The sequence below is a fragment of the Spinacia oleracea genome, chromosome 4 (genome assembly GCF_020520425.1).
Source record: "Spinacia oleracea cultivar Varoflay chromosome 4, BTI_SOV_V1, whole genome shotgun sequence".
Classification (NCBI taxonomy): domain Eukaryota; kingdom Viridiplantae; phylum Streptophyta; class Magnoliopsida; order Caryophyllales; family Amaranthaceae; genus Spinacia; species Spinacia oleracea.
Genome location: NC_079490.1, coordinates 89,162,451 through 89,185,875, shown reverse-complemented (window position 1 = coordinate 89,185,875; position 23,425 = coordinate 89,162,451). Strand labels below are relative to the sequence as shown.

Below are 23,425 nucleotides of genomic sequence, written 5' to 3'. Positions count from 1 at the left end.
TTCACTACGTCTTCATTTATTGATCACAAGTCCTAAAGGGTTAAGATGAGATTGTTTTGGCTGTCGTTTATTAATTGTATGTATGTATGTATGTGTGTTCGAGTCTCGAGTTCATCATTAATAAAATATTAATAAACGTAAAGTGCAACCAGAAAAAGCTTCAAAACTCTTGGAACGTATATACCTTGAGTATGAACAATGGGGGGAGTCTTACCGGAAAGCTCGTTCTCCTACTAATGATACAAGACGTTATTTCATTTAACTTATGCGCTGGAATTCCGTCGGTATGGCTCGACACTCGGTATGGTCCGATATTTATTATTTATTATGGTGTTTGGTGGGCTCCCAACACCCCTCCTTTATGGAATATTCTTTTGGCCCGTTCGAAGCTTATTCTAATTAAATTGTGAGTCAAGAGTCGAGTCTTGTAATCATGATTTACTTGTTATTATTAAATGGCTTTTGCATGTTGACTAGTACTTAAGCGAGTGATGCATGTTTATAGTTTTATTTCACTCTAGCCTTGTAAGTACTCAGCTTTTGCTGACTACGTGCTTTATGTCTTTTGGTCATGGCCTTTGCCTTAATGACCCTATGATGATCCATCATTTGCATTTGCATTGTTGGGGAGTAGATTAATTTAGCACGTTGGTAGATAAAAGTACGATCGAAATCATGTAGCTTGGGATGGTTTAGAGAGTTGCATTCTTTCGTGCTTTGAAACTATTTTAATACTTTAATCATGTTTTGGGTTTGTTGGATTTTTAATACTTTGGTTTTTGGGCCGTTATGGTTCCAACTTGTTGGAGGCCTCAATAATTATTAATTATGTTGGTTTGAAAGTTAGTTGACATTAATTTCTATTGCGTAATTCTGGTACTAGCCTTAACCGGTATCACGGTGGCGGTAATACTTTAGTAATTCCTTTACTTTAAGTTGGAAAATGGTTTTATAAAAGCAAGGAATTATTATGGTGTTACAAAATGGTATACTAGAGCTTAGTTTCATCCCTTCTTTGTAGTAAGCAATACTACAAAGTGGTAATGGAGACTAATGCTTCTTTGTAGTAATTCATATTACAAAGTGGTATTTGCGGAACTTTAGGTTTTTTAAATATTATTTTCCTAAAGTCAAAACGTATTATTTTGAGTACTTTGAAATAAGTTGAAAAGTTTGGATTATTATTTAATTTAATTAATTTTTCCAAAATTTTTATTTTTTCGAAATAAATTCGAAATATTGTAATTATTTTCGGATTTTCTATTTATATCCGAATTTATTTATTTATTTACGTATTTATTTATTCGAATTTTTTTGAAATTTTTTTTTGAAAAAAATTTCAGATTTTCTTTTTATTATTAAATATCCGAAATTAATTTATTTAATTAATTTATAATTCTTAATTAATTTCGAAAATTAATATTGCTTTCAAGTGAGGAATGGGTAGATTAAGAAGGGCATATTAGTTTAAGTATGCATTTTATGTGATTATGTGATTTATTAAGTGCCATGTAGGTGTTTTGACCATGTTTTATCTTGCTTTGTGTGATTATTTGCATCATAATTCATGTTGAGCATATACTTGTGCATTGAAATTGTATGGCTCCACGAACTATTTATTGTATCCTTTTTGGGTTGGAATTTCTTTGGGAACGCGTTAGTAAGACTTTTTAGTTGTGAATTTTCAGGATTTAAGATGCTCCCTTGGTCCAAGTATGCATTTAATGGTAAGTCTAATAAATGCAGTTCAGTATTAATTATACAAGTTAATAATTCAGTGAGATCAAGTGAACTGTATGCCTAGCTAGAGGCCGCTTCAGTTCAAGTGGATTAATGATATTAATCCACAGCTTACTCTTGACTGAACCCGTAGGGTCACACAAATAGTACGTAAACGAATCAAGTATTTAATGGCATTAAATACTCCATCTATGGATATTCGGAATCGGCGGATCTTGGTTCCAGTGGGAGCTGAGATCGTCAAAGGCAAATAATGAATACTCCGGAAACGATGATATTGCCGGAAACGGAAATATGGATCGTAACGGAAATATAAATATTATCCAAGTCGTAGATGTTGCCGGAAACGGAAACATGTTACGTATCGGAAAATATTATCGGAAATGGAAATATTGCCTGAATCTGAAATATTGCCGGAAACGGAAATATTGTCGGAATCGGAAAATAATTCCGGAAACGGAAATATTAAATATTTGTTCGAAACGGAAATTTATTCCGGAATCAGAAATGTTAAATATTGTTCGTATTGGAAATGAATTCCGGAATCGGGAAATTAATCGGAAGCGCGTCGTACGAATTAGCATCGGAAGAGCTTGCTAGATGAAGGCCCAGTGCGAAGCCAGGCCCACGTCCAGCAAGCCTAGCGCGCGTCACAGCAGCCCAAGGCAATGCCAGGCCCAGCACAAGGCCAGGCCCAGCGCGCCAAGGCTGCGAGCACAATGGCAGCGAGCACGCGTGGGCTTCGTAGCCTGCTGCGGGCTTTGCGTGTGCACGGGCGTGGCCTGCTCGCATGCGGGCCATGCTCGTGTGTGTGCTTGCGTACGAAACCTTAACCATGTAGGATTCGTTTAAGATTAAATTCCTAAATCTACTAGATAATTAATTAATAGAATTTAAATTAAATTCAGATTAGTTAATTCGTTTCCTAGTAGGATTCTTATACTCGTTTCCATAAGCTATAAATAAGTGATCATAGTTCAAAATTTATAACGAGTTTTCCAAGTATTCATAAGAGTTTTAGGCATAAAATTCAGTCATTATTTGATGCATAAAAACCGAAAATCACATAGTACCTTTGGGGCAATTCTAGTTAATTAAACCTAAGGCGGATCCGGACGTGCTGTGGACTTTCTACCGAGGGACGACATTTGGAGTCTTAAAGACTTGTTCTTGTTCGGTTCAGGCGCAGCAAGGGAGGGAACTCTACAAAGATTATGCATCCTAAATTATGTTAATTGTTATGTGGCAATTAATTTGGAATCCTGACTTTTATGGTTTTTCCGCATGATTTATATTCATTTATATGTATCATAACCTAACAGTGGTATCACGAGCCTCTAATTAATTCCATAATAATTGCTTAACATAATTAAATTTTATAAATTTGCAAGGAATTAAAAGGGGTGATTAATTTCGTAATTGTAATTAATTGCAAATTGCGTTTATTTAATTATATGTTCGCAGTTTTTTCGGCAGTTTTTCGCCAGTTTCTTCGTTACTCAACGAAATTCGAAGCCTAACTATGACTTTTCGGAGGTTTTAGTTTTTCGAACGCAAAGTTTATAATTTTAAGATGTTAAAAATAAATATGTGCGCTTCTTCTTGTTAAATCTTGAATTTTTTATTGACCTACTGTATATGTTTAACAAATTTGAATGCCTAACCTTGTTAATTATACAACCTATATGTTTAGAATTGATTTGATTTTCATAATTAATTGACGATTTAATTAGGCATCAATGATTAAAAACCACCATAAAAATTGTTAATTCATGATAAATTTTAATTTTTTATGACCTAGACTTGAATCCATGACAAACGGAAATTAATTGATTAATAAATTTTCGATTTTTTCGCCCTAAATTTATGAACTTAATATAATTTATTAATTTGTCAATAAATTTGAATTAAAAAGTTTTAATTTTTATGAAATTCGCTCATGAATGTTGCACGCGCAAAGCAAAGGACGCTACGTGTTACCCTTAAGGGGTGTTGTATAGTGCAGGCATGCAACGACGAGCTAGGGAGCTCGTCGCCCATGCGGTACGAATGCAGCGAGCAACAAGCGTGTGGCGCGCGAGCAAGGCATTGCTGCTTGGGCGTGTGTGCAGCGCGATGGGCGATGGGCGATGGGGGCAAGGCACAGCCGAGCGAGCAGACGCGTGTGGGCAGCGATGGATGATGCGCCACAGCGCGCGTTGCCTCGCCCAACGAGCAGACCAAGCGCGTCGAGTGAGGCGGGCTGCGCGCAGCGTGGCCTGGGCTGGCTGCTATGCGTGTGGCCTGCACATGCTTTGTTGTGCGATCAATCGTTGGGGCGATGCTGCCTCATGACTCGATGGGGCTTGGGCGCAAGCCCAAGTGCCTCGTCTTGTTACGATTAATGCGTTTTGAATTCGTAATTTAAATTGTTTTCTCAGAATTTAATTTTGAATAATCTAATTATTATAAATTCTAATTTATACTAATTATTTTACTAAATTAAAACCTTGAATAAATTTAAATTCATTTATTAAAATTTATATGAGCTTTAAATTTTAATTAAATTTATATGAGTTTTAAATTTTAATTAAATTTGTATGTTTCCGTTTAGACTAGGAAATACAATTTTATGTTTAAAATTAGTAAAGCATGTAAATTTATTGGTTTAAGTGGGAGCCTTTAGTCATAAACTCTTGATTAGGTCTATATTCCTTTAAGGTTAAAACAATTTGATTAGAATTAATAAGGATTGAATAATTGGTAGATTATTGGAACCCTTGATTAATTGCTGCAATTGTTTATGTGATGCATAATATGTTCTACTAACCAGCTATGTGGGCCATTCATGATAATGAATGGGTGAATGGTATATATTGTATATGTACTGTTTTGCAGGTTATTGAAAGTGACTAGTATGGCCCAAATAGGATAGAAAATATGGTTTGCGTACCATTAATTTGAATGTAAAATTGGTCTAATGCACCAAAGTTTTAATTTAAATATGTTCTACGTACCATCAAATAGTTGTAATTAGTTTAATCATAGCTCATCCTATTTGAAGAAAATGGTGGCTCCCATGGTGAAATTCAAGACAGAGTTTCCAATCCATTTTCAAGACGGACTTTGAAGTTGAAGCTTCAAGATGAAGTCGGGCCATACTAGATCACATTTATATCTTATGCATGTTTTAAGTTATTTATTGCTTTAAATATGTCTTAATTATGCATGAGATTGTGGCTTGATTATGTTGCATGATTAAGGATTTTAGTTCACTTAAAATCTAACCAACATAGTAAGAGCCTTAAGTTCCAAACTTTAAAAATTGAGTTAAAAGGTGCCATGCCAAAATAACACTTACTTGGATAAACCTTTACATCAATCTTAGTAATAGTTTTCCGCCATAGCGAGGTGTTACTTATTGATCTTAAAGGGGTAAGGTACACAAATAATTGTGAGTACATGTTAGTTTTGGTGAAACTCAACGATATAAGTAAGGAGTCTTTTTATGTCGTGGAAAACGGAATAGGTTTACCTAATAAGTTCTTAGGCGTGCCTATCAACCAAGACTGGTTTTTAGACTATTAGCAAAGGCTTTTCTTACCTAAAATATTTTAGAATTGAGTCTAAATACATAATGTGCTTAATTCTTCAATGATTTAAGGATCTTGGAATCATTTTATTCACACCTGCCGGAACAATAAATTCGAATAAAATGTCAATGACTTGTTTAAATTGCATGATTGCTTTAATTTTCAAGTTATTATTCATGCTAAATGTTTAGACTTTGCATGCTTCAATGTATGTTTTAATTATTGTTAATAATTAAATGTCTTGCGCTGCAGTAAATCCTTTTAGAAAGGTAACAGTAAATTTCCTCGATTGGTAGTGAATCCAAGAACGATTCACGGAAATGAGAGAAAATGAGCAATTTAAAATGTACGTTTCTTTTAGTGACTTTTATGGTTGTTTTCGAGTATCAGAGTCAAATGGAAAACCGATTGGCGCTTGTGAATTCAAAATACAATTTAGTTTTGAGATTATAAAGCATTGAGTTTAAACGCTCAGCTTTACCAATGGTTAACAACCTAATATCTTTTATCCATTTAATTCTCTAATGAGTCTAGTCCCTAGAAATTCGAATAGATCGATGCTTAGACAACTTTAGAAGCTTCTGGTAAGATCATCTAGTTGAAACAAAACATTCAACATAAATTAAATGGTAAGAACTTTGTTGGAGTGACATTGGACATGTATAAACAAAGTATAAAAGTCAACACTAAAGAATCCAATTCTTAAGACTATAAGAAATGGTACAAGAAATAGGAAAACAAGGAACAAATGAAAGGAATTTACGATTCCATTTCTACCTATAAGTTTATGTTTAAAGAGAAGTGACCTAGCAATTAAACTTCCTTGGTATCATATACCGCTTGAGGTTCTTACTTCGGTAATAACTCAAACAATGGATGCTAGGCTACACATATGGCCTACAAGTGGGAAATGAAGCATGGTAATGCTACATTAGTTGTAGGGTCATCTAGTTTGTTTTAAGTCCTTTCAAAGGCTGGAACTTAATGGCTATTTCGTTCCATAATCAGCATACCTAAAATTCTGTTTTCAAACACAGAAAGACTCACATTGAAGAAAAACAAAAACAATGTTTGTTTGTTTATTTGGATGAAATGGTCATTTACGGGTTGAGTCAATATGCTTGATTAAAACAAACAACTCTTTAACAATAAGAACTTTACTAGGTTAAAATCAATCTCTTGATTTGAGTTCCACAAACCTTTAGCATTGTTGCTTAGACCATGTCAACAAGTTAACATTCAAAAGCTCTATTTTTATGGACTTTTGAAAGTTGGTTGATTTCTAGATCAATTCAAGACAAGCAAGTATTACTTGTTGAAAGTAACAAAGGATATGAACTATTGTTAGAACGCCTAGACAATAGAGTTCAAAGCTAAAGAAAGATTTTATGACATTATTATTTCACAAGGTTTTGAGTGAATATGGATTTATTTACTCAAATGTGATATAAGTTTGAATCTGTTTGGCTAGTTCAAAGATTCAGAAGTATAAAACCCACTTGGCAAGAAATCATAAAGATCTAGGTTAGATCATGTTGATGATTACTTAAGCCAAAAATGATCATCAATGATTGTGTGTTGTAATTTCACGATCTAGCTCCATAAGATATGGCATATCTAAGTTGGAATGATCGAAGTCAATTAGTGCTTGATTCGATCAATGATGAATCATAAAGACTTTTCCTATAATTTCTAAAACAAAATGCTCAACTACCACCAAACTAAACCAAATTCGTCAAAGCTATTGAAAAGTAATTTCAGAATATCTTTTCAATAATATATATATATTTAAAGAGTTTCTAAACTCAGTGGGAGCTTAGTGTTTGTTATTCAACAAACTAAGGCCCAAGTATAGATATATGTTTCGTTGTGATTTTTTCAAATGAGACACAAGGGTATTGTTTCTACCACAAATTTTTGAGAACATAATGTTTGTTTGCTCGAAATAATGTCCTTTTGGAGATTCGTTTCCAAAATGACAAGTGGGAGAAAATAGACCTCAAAAGTATTTGAGGCGAACAACAAACATAAACGGACATTCCGGAGGCTTTTCGAAGTTCTTTAGAAAATCCGAACACATATTCTTTAAGGACTTTAGAAGTGGCTTTTAAAGAATAGACATCTCTTAGAAAACTTTACAAGTGCTTCAAGAAGAACAGAATATTCAAAGGACTCTCAAAGTGCCTGTTGATATTCTATTGTTTGGTGTTCTATACCCAAGTAAGGCATAGAGTTCAAGTCACTGAAACTATGAGATTCTTCTATTAGATAGTGAAGAAACATGGAGTTCAGGTCACTGAAGCTATGAGATTCTTCTATTAGATAGTGAAGAAACCTACAACTTACAGTCAAACTATTATCATGTAGGTTAATGAGTTTGTGGACTTGTAAGAAAGCTATGACGAAACCTAGATTCCCTAAAATGGTTAGAGGCCATATATAGACTCAAATGTTTTAGATGGTTAAAGGCCATAAAACATACTTAATGTTTTGATGACAAATTTGAAATTTTGTTAATTTAATTGCAAGAATAGTTTACACCTATTGGTTGCAAATTGGTTTTAAGGATAAAAACCATCAAACATGGAATTGTGTTCACACACAAAGCTAGATTAGTTGCTAAAGGTTACAAGCAAATTCACGGCGTGGATTGTGTTAACACCTCATAAATAATCGTAATGCTCAAGTCTATAATTCAAGGAATGATTGCATATTGGTACATATGGCAATTGGATGACAAAAAGTATTCCTCAATCAAATGTTGGAAGAAACTATGTACATGGCATGTCATAGGATTTGTGGATCCAAATAAATGCTTGAAAAAGGAAAGCTAGCTTATGAAATCTAAGTACAGATTTAAGCAAGCAATTGGGAATTAGAACTGTATTTTAGTGAAGCTAATAAGTATTTTAGTTTCATAAAATGTACATGATTCTTATGGATGTATAAGAAGTTTAGTGGGAGTACGTAAAAATTAATTGGTCCTATGTGTATCACACACATATCTCTCTGTTGTGAAATAACATTCAAATGCTAATGATCGACTTAGATTTGAAATTATTAATCAATGATGGACCAAGGCGAAACTTAGTACATACTGGGTACTAAGATCTATTTACAAAGATCTTAGAATATTGTTTTAGATTAATTAATGGCATTTACTAAATCAAACACGAAAGACTCCACTGGAGATATTCGACCCATGTGAATAAATCTAAGTAATGAATGTTTGAACTATGTATAAGCATTTACTAAGTAAAACATCAAAGGATCTAAGTGAGATTCTTCACCTATATTATATGTCAAAGAATTTAGCTGGATTCAATATCTATTGAAACTGAATGAGCTAAAGTTACATGAATAGAATTCAATTGGAAATTATTCTGCAAAAGAATTTATCATGTATGATATAATATGAGGATCGCCAAAAACGTATCGTATGACTTTAGACATGACGAACAAATACAAATCTCTATTGATCTAAGTAAAGATCAACTAGATTGAGATCAAGAAAAACTTATGGTACTTGAAAAGGTACATAGGAATAGTTCTTGATTCAAGGAAATAAAGATATAAGTATTGATGCTACACGCATAAACACTGGCAAAGGATCAAAAAGATCACTTTGGAGTTAACCATTGGCAAGAACGAGCTATATGCATCGTGGTTTGAAGTGGCAACATGGATTAGAGACCATGAGTTGTTGCGTGGGAAATTAAATATTAATCTCTATGTTCTAAGATACAGCTGGAAAGTCTTCCACATATCTGTGAACTGCTTGGATAAGAAAATCCAAACAAAGCATCACTAGCAACCTATACAGTTGAAGTAAAAGTACTTATTGCCTAAGAAGCAATAAAACAGGGTTGTTTACATTAAAGAGTTCTTCACTGAACTTGGGTGGATCACATGTCTGCTGACTTGATGGTTCTTCATTGCAGAATGCGTAGAACCACTATTGTAGCAAGAAAGACTAGATCACAAAATAAACATACTCAATAGATCTTATCATCTATCTCGAAGAACATTCGATGAAAAGGATATTAAGATAGGAAAAGCATGATGTCTAAACCTATGCAACAAGTGAGAAGCAGCACTCACATTGTAGCACTGGAAATCAAGCATAGCTTTGAATTCCATGAACTGTTTTAAAGATGGGTTTGAGGCCCATGGTTGTAAAACATTAGGGTTGAACATTTATCATATATGAAATATATTTTCATATTCCATTTAATTTGTGGTTTATTAAATGATGAGTCCCTTCAATTTGACGATATATTCAAGATAGACTGTCAGGACCAGTCCTGTGACTAAGAAATGTCTATCAAGTGAACTTGAATGTCAAAAGTTGAAAATGGTCCCTGGTCGGAGTTTTCTATAAAGATGGACGCATAGAAAACGTTAGACGACTAGAATGCAAGATGACTAGTAGTTATGTTTCTTGAACTATGTGGACATGAAAATGTCGGAATCATTTGCATACACTACTACAAAAAAGGGAATAGAGAACTGTTGAAATAGGCTTTAGAGGACGCCTGGGGACCGTTCTCCTGCTAAGCGATGTCTATAGTATAGAGAACGGTTGAATAAGGCGTTTTATATACATAGTTATAAAGTACATTCGTCTCAGCTAACCGTTCTCTATTCCAATAATAAAATTAGAAAATATAGATAGAATAGACAACAGTTACCATGGTCAACAGTTATAAATTCCTTTAGTATAGATTACTACTTCATTATCTAAGCCAACCGTTCTCTATTTTTTGTTATTTTCTAAAAAAAAATAATCCAAAAATACGTGTATTGCGTATTTTTTTTAGAATACTCGTATGTTCAATGCCCAATATCACAGTGTTGTATTCTAAAAATATTCTTTATAATGCAAAAAAAATCAAATACAAAGCACTAAAAAAACGTACATGGAAACTTAAATATACAATCGAAATCAAATATAGAAAATGAATAAGTTGGCGTTAGTAACTTTTTGCTCTTCACCTCTTCATGTATTTATCCTTACTCTTTCATTTGCCTGCAACAATGGAAAAAAGTTGCGAAAATCATAGCAAAAGTTAAAATAATTATTACTATTGATAAATCAAATACGGGAAATGATCTTAAAATATACGAAGTATACTCAAAACAAAACTTTAGTGCTCCGTATGAATATCACAAAATGAGTAGCCAACAACCCTAGAAAAAATTCTAAAATTCTAAAATAAAAGTAGTATGTTTGAAAGTAAATAAAGTACGGAACTAGTCACAAATTGTAAATGTACGATAGAAATTTGAAAGAACATTCCAAATAAAAACAAGTACCCTCATTTAGGTCTTAATTACAGAGTACACAAATATAGTTCTGAAATTTTTTATATGAATTAAATTGTCACAAATCGATTAAATTAGTAAACAAAACCATAAAAGCGACCCTTTATCAATTAAAGAAATTAAAATTTCAAATTAATCTGATCATATGATTATTACTTTCAATTTACAGTAGATTAAACAAACATATGATATAAACAAATATATGAACTGTCAACAACCATCAATGTAAATTGCACGATATTGACAATTTTGCTCAAGTTTTGTTCTATGTTCTGACCATCAATATAGAGGCTATACATTTTGTGTCTTTGTGATCATATTATATACGAATTGAAGTATGATTAATCCCAATAGAACTTAAAAGAAGAAATAATTATTATCCTTAGTACTCAAATTCGCAGAAAGTAGAGCAGCAAGAATACCGTCGCTTTTGGATCCAAAAATGAAAAAATCAATACCGTAGTTAGAGGAGGCGTCTTCAACTGTAGACTGATTATCTTCTCTGCCAGTTAGCATCCTTCGTAGTTCCATTCTTAATTATCAAGTATGAAGAATGGGAGTTAAAATCCAATTGAAAATAAAATTTAAATTATGGAGATCTAGAAATTTGATAAAAAAAATGGTGAAGGAGATCTGGTGAAGAAGAGATTGAGGGAAGAGAAAATGTTGGGCGGAGAAGTTGAGGTAGAAGGGGCTACGGCGGTACGGCCTACCGTACATACATAATGATGTAATTATAAAGGATCATATCTATTAGGTTATAATCTGAAGAACAATTTTCCGAAATGAATATATGTATAATACTTATTTTTTATTTATAAAACACAAATATATGTTGCCATAATTCTGAAAAAGATTTTATTCTTTTATTGTAAAATATTTTTTAAAGAATACAAAACGGTTATCACGGACACGGCTTTTTATTTTATGAAGCATATTAAATTTAATTGATTTATTTTTTATTGTGGTAAAGTATACACAATGGTTAAGTAAGGTAAGCGTTCTCTATTCTTTTATTCATATAACTGTTATTAGAGAAATACGTTCTCTATACTCCTAGAAAACGCTTAACAAACTTAACCGTTCTCTATTTAGCGTTTCTTATTCCAGTTTTTGTAGTAGTGATAGATACTTACTTTGGGAAGACTAGTATCGGAAAGACCTATGAAACTTTACTGTAAGAGATGAAAATCTGTCATAAGTAAATTTCATTAAAAATTTTTTTTTTTTTTTTGGCAAATAATAAAGGATATTATTACCAAAGTGGTGAAAACACCAACACCATTACATCAAGTAGTTCCAGCCAACAGGGAGGGGAACCACAGCAACAAAACACAAAGAGCACACTACTTACTCATATCTACAAGCCACTATGAAAAGTATTCTCCTAATAATACAATCAACAGAATCTGTTTTGTTCTTGAAAATCTTAGCATTCCTCTGAAGCCACAAAGCATACACAGTTTCAGCAAAGGCAATGCTTCTCCTAGTATCAGCTGCTTTAGTGCTTCTGCTCTTTACTGAGCACCACTGCACCTCCAAATCCCACTGCATTACTGATCTGTTAACCTCCATATGCTGCAAAACACCACCCCAAACCTCCTTGGAGAAATAACAATCAAAGAATAAGTGCTCAAGGCTCTCATCAGCAGCCTGACATAGCTCACAGAGTCCAGCTATGTTAATCCCCCACCCTCTCATACCTGAGTGATTTGAGATTACTTGTTTGAGAACTGCTTACTTTGACTTTGTCAACCGTCGCACCGTAAAAGTAGGCTATAAAGGCAACGCTCGGGTAATCACCTATCAAACGAAGTCTAATCTCAAGATCGCAAGATTGGGATTGTCCTCCCAGAAATCGGGATGAGATGCTAAAAGTTGTACAAGGCCACTCGGAGAGCTAGAAACTGTAAAATCCATGGCCGTGCTCAGATGAATCATAGGCTATGATTATCTGTTTAATTATTTGATCAGTTGAACTCTGAAACCGAGAAACACCTCTGGACATAATAAGGATGACAATTCTTACCTTATGTTCAAGAGCAAGCATCGAGTGACAAAGGAATTAAGAAATGCACACTTGTCCCTAAGGACAAGTGGGAGACTGAAGGAAATAATGCCCTTGGTCCAAGTATGCATTTAATGGTAAGTCTAATAAATGCGGTTCAGTATTAATTATACAAGTTAATAATTCAATGAGATCAAGTGAACTGTATGCCTAGCTAGAGATCGCTTCAGTTCAAGTGGATTAACGATATTAATCCACCGCTTATTCTTGACTGAACCCGTAGGGTCACACAAATAGTACGTAAACGGATCAAGTATTTAATGGCATTAAATACTCCATCTATGGATATTTCGGAATCGCGGATCTTGGTTCCAGTGGGAGCTGAGATCTTCAAAGGCAAATAATGAATACTCCGGAAACGATGATATTGCCGGAAACGGAAATATGGATCGTATCGGAAATATAACTATTATCCAAGTCATAGATGTTGCCGGAAACGGAAACATGGTACGTATCGGAAAATATTATCGGAAATGGAAATATTGCCGGAATCTGAAATATTGTCGGAAACGGAAATATTATCGGAATCGGAAAATAATTCCGAAAACGGAAATATTAAATATTTGTTGGAAATTAAATATTATTCGTATCCGAAATGAATTCCGGAATCGGGAAATTAATCGGAAGCGCGTCGTACAAATTAGCATCGGACGAGCTTGCCAGACGAAGGCCCAGCGCGAAGCCAGGCCCACGTCCAGCAAGCCTAGCGCGCGTCACATCAGCCCAAGGCAACGCCAGGCCCAGCACAAGGCCAGGCCCAGCGCGCCAAGGCTGCGAGCACAATGGCAGCGAGTACGCGTGGGCTTCGTAGCCTGTTGCGGGCTTTGTGTGTGCACAGGTGTGGCCTGCTCGCATGCGGGCCATGCTCGTGTGTGTGCTTGCGTACGAAACCTTAACCATGTAGGATTCGTTTAAGATTAAATTCCTAAATCTACTATATAATTAATTAATAGAATTTAAATTAAATTCAGATTAGTTAATTCGTTTCCTAGTAGGATTCTAATACCCGTTTCCATACCCTATAAATAAGTGATCATAGTTCACAATTTATAACGAGTGTTCCAAGTATTCATAAGAGTTTTAGGCATAACATTCAATCATTATTTGCTGCATAAAAACCGAAAAACACATAGTACCTTTGGGGCAATTCTAGTTAATTAAACCTAAGGCGGATCCGGACGTGTTGTGGACTTTCTACGGAGGGACGACATTTGTAGTCCTAAAGACTTGTTCTTGTTTGGTTCGGGCGCAGCAAGGGAGGGCACGCTACAGAGAGTATGCATCCTAAATTATGCTATTTGTTATGTGGCAATTAATTTGGAATCCTGGCTTTTATGGTTTTTCCGCATGATTTATATTCATTTATATGTATCATAACCTAACAGGAGACCTAGTGACCTGTAGGTTCTGTCAGAAGTTAGGCCATAGGGAGTACGAATGCTATTCTAAGAATGGAAAGCCTAACCAAGGTAACCACCAGAACAATAATCAGAATAACCAGAACCGAAATGGAGGAAATGGAGGTGGAAACCAAAGGAATTACCAAGGGGGTAACAATAACAATAGCAATGGCAATCACCAAAACCATGGAACGCCTGGAGGGAACCAACAGCAGAATGGGAACCGAAACAACAATGGAAATACCAAAGGAGGTGGCTATAACAAAGGATTTTCCCAAGGGAAGTTGAATGTGATATCTAGGCAAGAAGCAGAAACTTCCTCTGACGTCATAGCTGGTACTTTTTCTATTAACTCTGTTTTAGTTAAAGTACTATTTGATTTTGGTGCAACATATTCTTTTATCTCAGTAGACGTTTTGGGAAATTTAGGTTTGAAAGAGCCTGAAACAATTGAGGTACATATAGTCATACCTACAGGTAGCATAGTGAAGTGTACCAAAATCCATAGAGATGTGCCTTTAACCATAGCCAAGACCGTATTCTTATCTAACCTAATCGATTTGAGTTAGGGATCTAGATGTGATTCTAGGGATGGATTGGTTGGCCATGTTCAAAGCCAAAATAGATTGTGAGAAGCAGAAGGTTCACTTGAGGTCTAGCTTAGGCAAAGTAGTGTCATATCGTCGTTTTGGTAAGCCTAAGAACATAGGGATTATCACGGCAATGGAGCTCGTGATGCTAGTCAGTAAAGGGAACCCAGTCTTCTTATGCAATGTGAGAAACCTAGAGCATGTGACTAAACATCAACCTGAGGACATTGCGGTAGTGAATGAATTCCTCGATGTGTTTCCGAAAGAGATCCCGGGGATGCCTCCCAATCGACCTATTGACTTTACCATAGACTTAGTGCCTGGAACCGCGCCTATCTCGAAAGCACCATATCGAATGACTCCAGCATAAATGAATGAGTTGAAAGGCCAATTGGAGGATCTGTTAGAGAAAGGTTACATTAGGCCAAGTGCATCGCCTTGGGGAGCACCAGTCTTGTTTGTGAAAAAGAAGGATGGAAGTATGAGGCTCTGTATAGACTACAGGGAGCTCAATAAGGTCACGACCAAGAATAAGTATCCTTTACCTAGGATAGATGACCTATTTGACCAACTGAAAGGAGCAGGAATATTTTCAAAGATCGATTTGCGGTCATGTTATCATCAATTGAGAATCGCTGATAACGATATACCAAATACCGCATTCAGGACTAGATACGGACATTATGAGTTCACCGTTATGCCTTTTGGGTTAACCAATGCACCTGCAATATTTATGGACTTGATGAACCGTGTGTTCCATGCCTATTTGGACAAGTTTGTAGTGGTTTTCATAGATGACATCCTAGTGTATTCGAAGAGTGAAGAGGATCACGCTGAACACTTGAGATCTGTGTTGAGTACGCTGAGAGATAACCAGTTGTATGCCAAGTTCTCAAAGTGTGAATTTTGGTTGGAAAAGGTTGCATTTTTGGGACATTTTGTGTCTAAAAAAGGAGTGGAAGTAGACCCTGCTAAGATCAAAGATGTTAGTGAATGGCCTACACCCAAGAGTGTGACTGACTTCGAAGTTTTCTGGGATTAGCTGGTTACTATAGACACTTTATGCAAGACTTATCTAGGATAGCCAAGCCAATGACAACCTCGATGAAGAAGGAAGCAAAGTTTGAATGGAATGATCAGTTTGAGGAGGCGTTCCAAGCCTTGAAGACGCGATTGACAACCGCGCCGGTGTTACCTTTGCCAGATGAGAGTGGTGCCTATGATGTATATAGTGATGCCTCTAAGAATGGTTTAGGGTGTGTATTGATGCAGAACGGAAAGGTTATTCCGTATGCATCGAGGCAGTTGAAGCCATATGAATCCAATCACCCAACCCATTATTTAGAGCTAGCCGCCATAGTGTTTGCATTGAAGATATGGAGACACTATCTGTATGGTGTGAAATGTAGGATATTCACGGATCATAAGAGTTTGAAGTACATTTTCACACAGAAGAATCTGAATATGCGCCAACGAAGGTGGTTGGAGTTAATCAAGGATTATGATTTGGACATTCAATACCATGAAGGAAAATCCAATGTAGTTGTGGATGCCTTGAGTAGGAAATCAAGTCATAGTGTTAATGCGTTAGTAGTTGCTAACGAGATGTGTAAGGACATGCAGCAGTTGAACCTTGAAATAGTGAGTGGTTAATGTCTTGAGGGAATGATGAATGCCTTAACCATCCAGCCGTCAATATTTCATGAGATTAGGGAGAATCAGGTTGGTGATGTAAAGTTGGAGCGAATCAAGAAAAAGATTTCACAAGGAAAGGGATTAGATTTCAAGATCCATGATGATGAAAGTTTGAGGTATAAAGGCAGGTGGTGCGTGCCTCAAAAGTGTGGTGGATTGAAGGATAAATTGATGAGATAAGGACACAATATGCCATATTCTGTGCACCCAGGTGGTGACAAGCTGTATAAGGATTTGAAAAAGATCTATTGGTGGCCAAGAATGAAGAATGATGTGGCTAAATTTGTGGCTAGATGCCTGACTTGTCAGAAAGTTAAGATAGAACATAGGAGACCTCAAGGAAAGGTCCAACCTTTAGAGATTCCGAGCTGGAAATGGGACTGTATTTCAATGGACTTTGTCACTTGTTTGCCCTAGTCGAAAACCGGGAATGATAAAATTTGGGTCGTGGTAGATAGGTTGACCAAGTCGGCAGTGTTTATACCAATGAAGGAAACCTGGAAAATGGAACAACTCGCTAAAGCATACATTAAGAATGTTGTGAGATTATATGGAGTTCCTAAGGATATCGTATCAGATAGGGATTCAAGGTTTCTTTCGAAGTTCTTGAAAAGTGTGCAGAAGAGCTTTGGTACAACATTAAAAATGAGTACAGCCTTCCACCCAACCACAGATGGACAAATTGAGAGAACCATCCAAACCCTTGAGGACATGCTTCAAGCATGCGTCATCGATTTTCAAGGAAGTTGGGAAGATAGTCTGGATTTGATTGAGTTTTCATACAACAATAGCTATAATGCTAGCATAGGAATGGCACCATTTGAGGCTCTGTATGGACGGAAATGTAGAAGTCCACTTTGTTGGAATGACATTAGTGAAACCGTAGTGTTGGGACCTCAAATGATAGAGAACACCATGAACCAAATCCGAACCATCCAATCGAAAATTCAAGCGGCGCAGGATCGCCAAAAGAGTTATGCAGACTTGAAACGTAGGGATGAAGAGTTCAACATACGTGATAAGGTGTTTCTCAAAGTATCACCAATGAAAGGTGTTATGAGATTTGAAAAGAAAGGGAAGTTAAGCCCTAAGTACATAGGCCCATACGAAATCTTAGAACGAATTGGAAAGGTAGCCTATAGACTAGCCTTGCCTATGGACATGCATAGAGTGCATAATGTGTTTCACATATCTCAGTTGAGAAAGTATGTTCCGGATAAGTCGCATGTGTTGCAACCTGAAACCATAGAATTAGACCAAAGTTTGACTTTCGAGGAAAGACCTGTCAAAATCCTGGATAGTAAAGTGCGTAGTACACGTACTAAGGATGTGAAAATTGTCAAAGTGTTGTGGTCTAATCAAGAATCTGAGGAAGCAACTTGGGAAGCCGAGCACGAAATGAGAAAGAAATATCCCGAGCTTTTTCCCGAGGTTAGTTGAGTTACGGGGTCGTAACTCGTGTCTTCTAAGGGGGTAGAGTGCGGTAGAATTTCGCGATTTTTACCTTGTTCTCCCCTATTTTATGCTCAATTTAGTGCTTTCTATTGAATTTGCACTCATTATTGTCCTGTTTAATGATGAAAAGAGTACAGCAACTTAAAATTTTTGCAAGTGAACGCATTAAAGTCTCATAAAGTCCCAAGTTTTGAGTTTGAATTTTGATTTCCGAACCCAAGTTTCGGGACGAAACTTCTTTTAAGGAGGGTAGACTGTAATACCTCGTATTTTTATAATAATTATAAATATATTTTATTATATTTATAAAGCATTTAATGATTTTTAGAATTTATTTCGCATTTAATTTAAATGTATTTTAATTAATTAGAATATTTATTATTTTAATTAATTACGAAACGAATTTAATTTTCGAGTCGGGAAATTTAATGGGTCGCAAGTAATTTTAAAGGTTTGGGTTTTAAAATAAAGCCTGACTCGTTTTATTAAACGATCCCAATCAAAAGAATTTAATTCTAAGCTCTAGACTAGCCCAATCATTTAATTGCTAAGCCCAATGTCAAATTTTCAAGCCTAGCCCACTAGGGATTTGAGAGCATATAAATAGGACTCTCCTCATTAAATGATCCCCTTGTTTTTCATTAAAGCCTCTTTCTTTTTCTTTCCCCACACTCTTCCTCTCTCTCTCTCATCTCTTTGTGCCGGCTCACCCTCACCCGCAAATGCACACGAGCACTTAATAATATTAATCCACATCTTACTCTTGACTGAACCCGTAGGGTCACACAAATAATACGTGAGCGGATCAAGTATTTAAGTGAATTAAATACTCTATTTATGAACATTCGGAAACGACGGATCTCGGTTCCAGTGGGAGCTGAAATCGTCAAAAGGAAAAATAAAGAATACTCCGGAAATGATGATATTGCCGGAAACGAAAATATGGATCATGACGAAAATATAAATATTATCCAAGTCGTAGATATTACCTGAAACGGAAAAATGGTACGTATCGGAAAATAGTATCGGAAATAGAAATATTGTCGGAATCGGAAATATTGTGGGAAACGGAAATAATGCCGGAATCGGAAATATTGCCGGAATCGGAAATAAATTCCGGAATCGGAAATATTAAATATTTGTTCGAATCGGAAATAAATTCCGGAATCGGAAAAAATTAAATATTGTTCGAATCGGAAATGAATTCCGGAATCGGAAAACGAATCAGAAGCGCGACGTACGAAATGATCGACGGACGAGCTTGCGAGACGCAAGGCCCAGCGCGAGCGCCAAGCCCAGTGCCCACCAAGCCCGCGCGCGCAAGCAGCGAGCAAGGCAGGCCGAGCAAAGCAGCGCCCAACATCATGGGCCGCGTGCTTGCTGGCCAGCGCCCATCTCTTGGTCCGAGCCGAGCATCAGCGCCCCTCGTGGGCTGCGTGGATGTGAGACTTCGTACGACCAAATCCTTGGTCAGTTAGGATTGCTTCCTTAAATCTCGTTTTCCTAATTCTACTCAAATTGAATGCTTTTGTTAAATATGAAACACTTAGGTGTTTGAGTAAACATTAAATTCTAATGATTTAATTTAACTAGAATCCTAATGGATTTAGTTAATGGAATCCTAGTAGAATTCTAATTCCGTTATTTCCACCCTATAAATATGTGGTTCATAATCACAATTTATAACACAATTCAATAAGTATTCGCATAGATTAAGTTCAAGAAAGAATTTAATAATTTGCCTAAATTAATAATTAAGCTTTCCGAATAAACATAAAACCTTAGATAATTTTCTAGTTAATTGAATCTAAGGCGGATCCGAACGTGCTGTGGACTATATACGGAGGGGCGACATTTGGAGTCCTAAACTTGTTCTTGTTCGGTTCGGAAGCAGCTAGGGAAGGCACGCATAACATTGTATGTATCCTAATTATGCTAATTGACTATGTGGCAATTAATTTGGGTTCCTGGCTTTATTGTTTTTTCGCATGAAATATATTGTTTATATTTGTCATAACCTAACAGTGGTATCACGAGCCTCTAATTAATTCCATAATCAATTATAGTTAACATGGTTAAATTTTATAAATTTGCAATGAATTAAAGGGGTGATTAATTTCATGTATGTAATTAATTGCAAATTCGTGCGATTATTTGATTATATGTTCGCAGGATATTTCGGCAGTTTTGTCAATAATAGTCAGAATCTTATAATTTTATAGTGAATTTCGAACGTACACGACGTTTTAAAATTTTGAAAAAAATCAAAGATTTATCGCCGAACCCAGAATTCCCAAATTCGAAGCCTAACTATGACTTTTCGGAGGTTTTAGTTTTTCGAATGCAAAATTTGTTATTTTTATGATGTTAAATTAAATATTTGCAAATCTTGTATGTAAATCTTGAATCTATGATTGAACTACTATATATGTTTAACAATTTTAAAGCCTAATCTTGTTAATTATACAACCTAATTTGTAATTGTAATTAATTTGTTGAAATTCGAATAATTTAGAATTTGTTTTGATTTTCATAATTAATTAGCAATTCAATTAGGATCCTATGATTAAAAACCACCATAAAATTTGTTAAAATTGAAAAGTTTTAAAATTTTATGACCTATATTTGAATCCATGAAAATAATTATAATCGGAAATTAATTTGAATAATAAATTTTTGATTTTTGCCCAAATTTAATGAAATTAATATGAGTTATTAATTTGTCAATTAAATTAAAGTATAAAAATTATTAATTTTTATAAAAACGATCACCAATCTTGCACGCACGAAGTAATGGGAGCTAAGTGTTAGCCTTAAGGGGTGTTGCATTGTGCGGGCATGCGACGACGAGCAAGGGAGCTCGTCGCCCATGCGGTACGAGGCAACGAGCAACGAGGCATGCGCGGTAGGCATTGGCTGTGCCGTGTGTGCCGTCTGGATGGTTGAGCAAACAAAGGGCATTGATGCAACGGAGCGCCAGGCACGAGGCAAGGCGGCAGCATACGAGCAAGGAAGCTCGCATGCCGTTGCACATGCCACTGCCCAGCGCGCAAGCAGCCATCGAGCAGCGAGTAGCCACAACGCCACGAGCAGCAAACACAGCACAAGGCTGTGTGCAGCGATGGGCATCACTCGGCCACACAACGCGGGCCTGGGCGCTCCTTCGTGCACGCGGCCCATGGCGCTGCGGTTAGTTGGTGCTTGGGCGAGGCTTGGGCTTCGACCTAAGGCCTTGCCTTAGTACGTAAGGGCCGTTTTATTTATTTTTCTGTTGAAAATGATTTTAATTAAATTTAAATTCGTAATTTAATTTTTTCTCGGAGTTTAATTTTGATTAATTTAATTATTATAAATTCATTTATACTAACTATTTTACTAAAATTTAAACCTTTATCAAATTTAAATTAATTAATTTTAATCAACTGAAAATAAAATTAAAGGATTTAAATATTATTTTATATGAGCTTTAAATTTTAATTAAATTTGAAAGTTTCTGGATGGACTAGGAAATACAATTTTATGTTTAAAATTTGTAAAGCATGTAAATTTCTTGGTTTTAGTGGGAGCTTTTAGTCATTAAACTTTTGATTAGGTCTACATTTCTTTAAGGTTAAAACAACTCGATTAGAACTAATAAGGATTGAATATTTTGTAGATTATTGGAACCCTTGATTAGTCGTTGCAAATGTTTATGTGATGCATAATATGTTCTACTAACTTGCTATGTGGGTCATTCATTGATAAATGAATGGGTGAATGGTATATTGTAAATGTATTGTTTTCCAGGTTATGGAAAGTGACTAGTATGGCCCAAATAGGATAGAAAATATGGTCTGCGTACCATTAATTTGAATGTAAAATTGGTCTAATGCACCAAAGTTTTTATTTTAAATATGGTCTGTGTACCATCAAATAGTTGTAATTAGTTTTAATTATAGCATATCCTAGTTGAAGAAAATGGTGTCTCCCATGGTGAAATTCAAGACGGAGTTTCCAATCCATTTTCAAGACGGAGTTTGAAGTTGAAGCTTCAAGATGAAGTCGGGCGATACTAGATCACATTTATATCTTATGCATATTTTAAGTTATTTATTGCTTTAAATATGTCTTAATTATGCATGAGATTATGGCTTGATTATGTTGCATGATTAAGGACTTTAGTTCACTTAAAATCTAACCAACATAGTAAGAGCCTTAAGTTCCAAACTTTAAAAATTGAGTTAAAAGATGACATGCCAAAATAACACTTACTTGGATAACCTTTACATCAATCTAAGTAATAGTTTTCCGCCATAGCGAGGTGTTACTTGTTGATCCTAAAGGGGTAAGGTACACAAATAATTGTGAGTACATGTTAGTTTTGGTGAAACTCAACGATATAAGTATGGAGTCCTTTTATGTCGTGGCAAAAACAAATAGGTTTACCTAATAAGTTCTTAGACGTACCTATCAACCAAGAGTAGTTTCTAGACTATTAGCAAAAGATTTGCTTACCTAAAATATTTTAGAATTGAGTCTAAATACATAATGTGCTTAATTCTTCGATGATTTTAGGATCTTGGATTCATTTTATTCACACCTGCCGGAACAATAAATTCGAATAAAATGCCAATGACTTGTTTAAATTGCATGATTGCTTTAATTTTCAAGTTATTACTCATGATAAATGTTTAGACTTTGCATGCTTCAATGTATGTTTTAATTATTGTTTATAATTAAATATCTTGCACTGCAGTAAATCCTTTTAGAAGGGTAACAGTAAATTTCCTCGATTGGTAGTGAATCCAAGAACGATTCACGGAAATGAGAGAAAGTGAGCAATTTAAATGCACGTTTCTTTTAGCGACTTTTATGGTTGTTTTCGAGTATCAAAGTGGAATGGAAAACCGATTGGTGCTTGTAAATTCAAAATACAATGTAGTTTTGAGATCATAAAGCATTGAGTTTAAACACTCAGCTTTACCAATGGTTAACAACTTTATATCTTTGTCCATTTAATTCTCGAATGAGTCTAGTCTCTAGACATTCGAATAGATCAATGCTTAGAGGACTTTAGAAGCTTCTGAAAAGATCATCTAGTTGAAATAGAATATTCAACATAAATTAAATGGTAAGAACTTTGTTGGAGTGACAATGGAAATGTCTAATAAAGTATAAAAGTCAACACTAGAGAAGTCAATTCTTAAGACTATAAGAAAGGGTACAAGAAATAGGAAAACAAGGAACAAATGAAAGGAATTTACGACTCTGTTTCTACCTATAAGTTTATGTTTAAAGAGAAATGACCTAGCAATCAAACTTCATTGGTATCATATACCGCTTCAGGTCCTTACTTCGGTAACAACTCAAACAATGGAAGCTAGGATACACTAATGACCTACCAGTGGGAAATGAAGCATGGCAATGCTACATTAGTTGTAGGATCATTTAGTTTGTTTTAAGTCTTTCAAAGGCTGGAACTTAATGGATATTTTGTTCCATAATCAGCATACCTAAATTTCTGTTTTCAAGCACAGAAAGACTCACATTCAAGAAAAACAAAAACAATGTTTGTTTGTTTATTTGAATGAAATGGTCATT

The 23,425-nt window shown here is 35.3% G+C and overlaps 1 protein-coding gene across 1 annotated transcript; it reads right to left on the bottom strand.

Moving 5' to 3' along the window:
• Window positions 1–11,987: 11,987 nt before the first annotated feature.
• Window positions 11,988–12,338, bottom strand: LOC130471690 (uncharacterized). Its single transcript, XM_056841955.1, has one exon. It carries the CDS (start codon window positions 12,336–12,338, stop codon window positions 11,988–11,990), a length of 351 nt encoding a protein of 116 aa, XP_056697933.1.
• Between the last annotated feature and the right edge of the window lie 11,087 nt (window positions 12,339–23,425).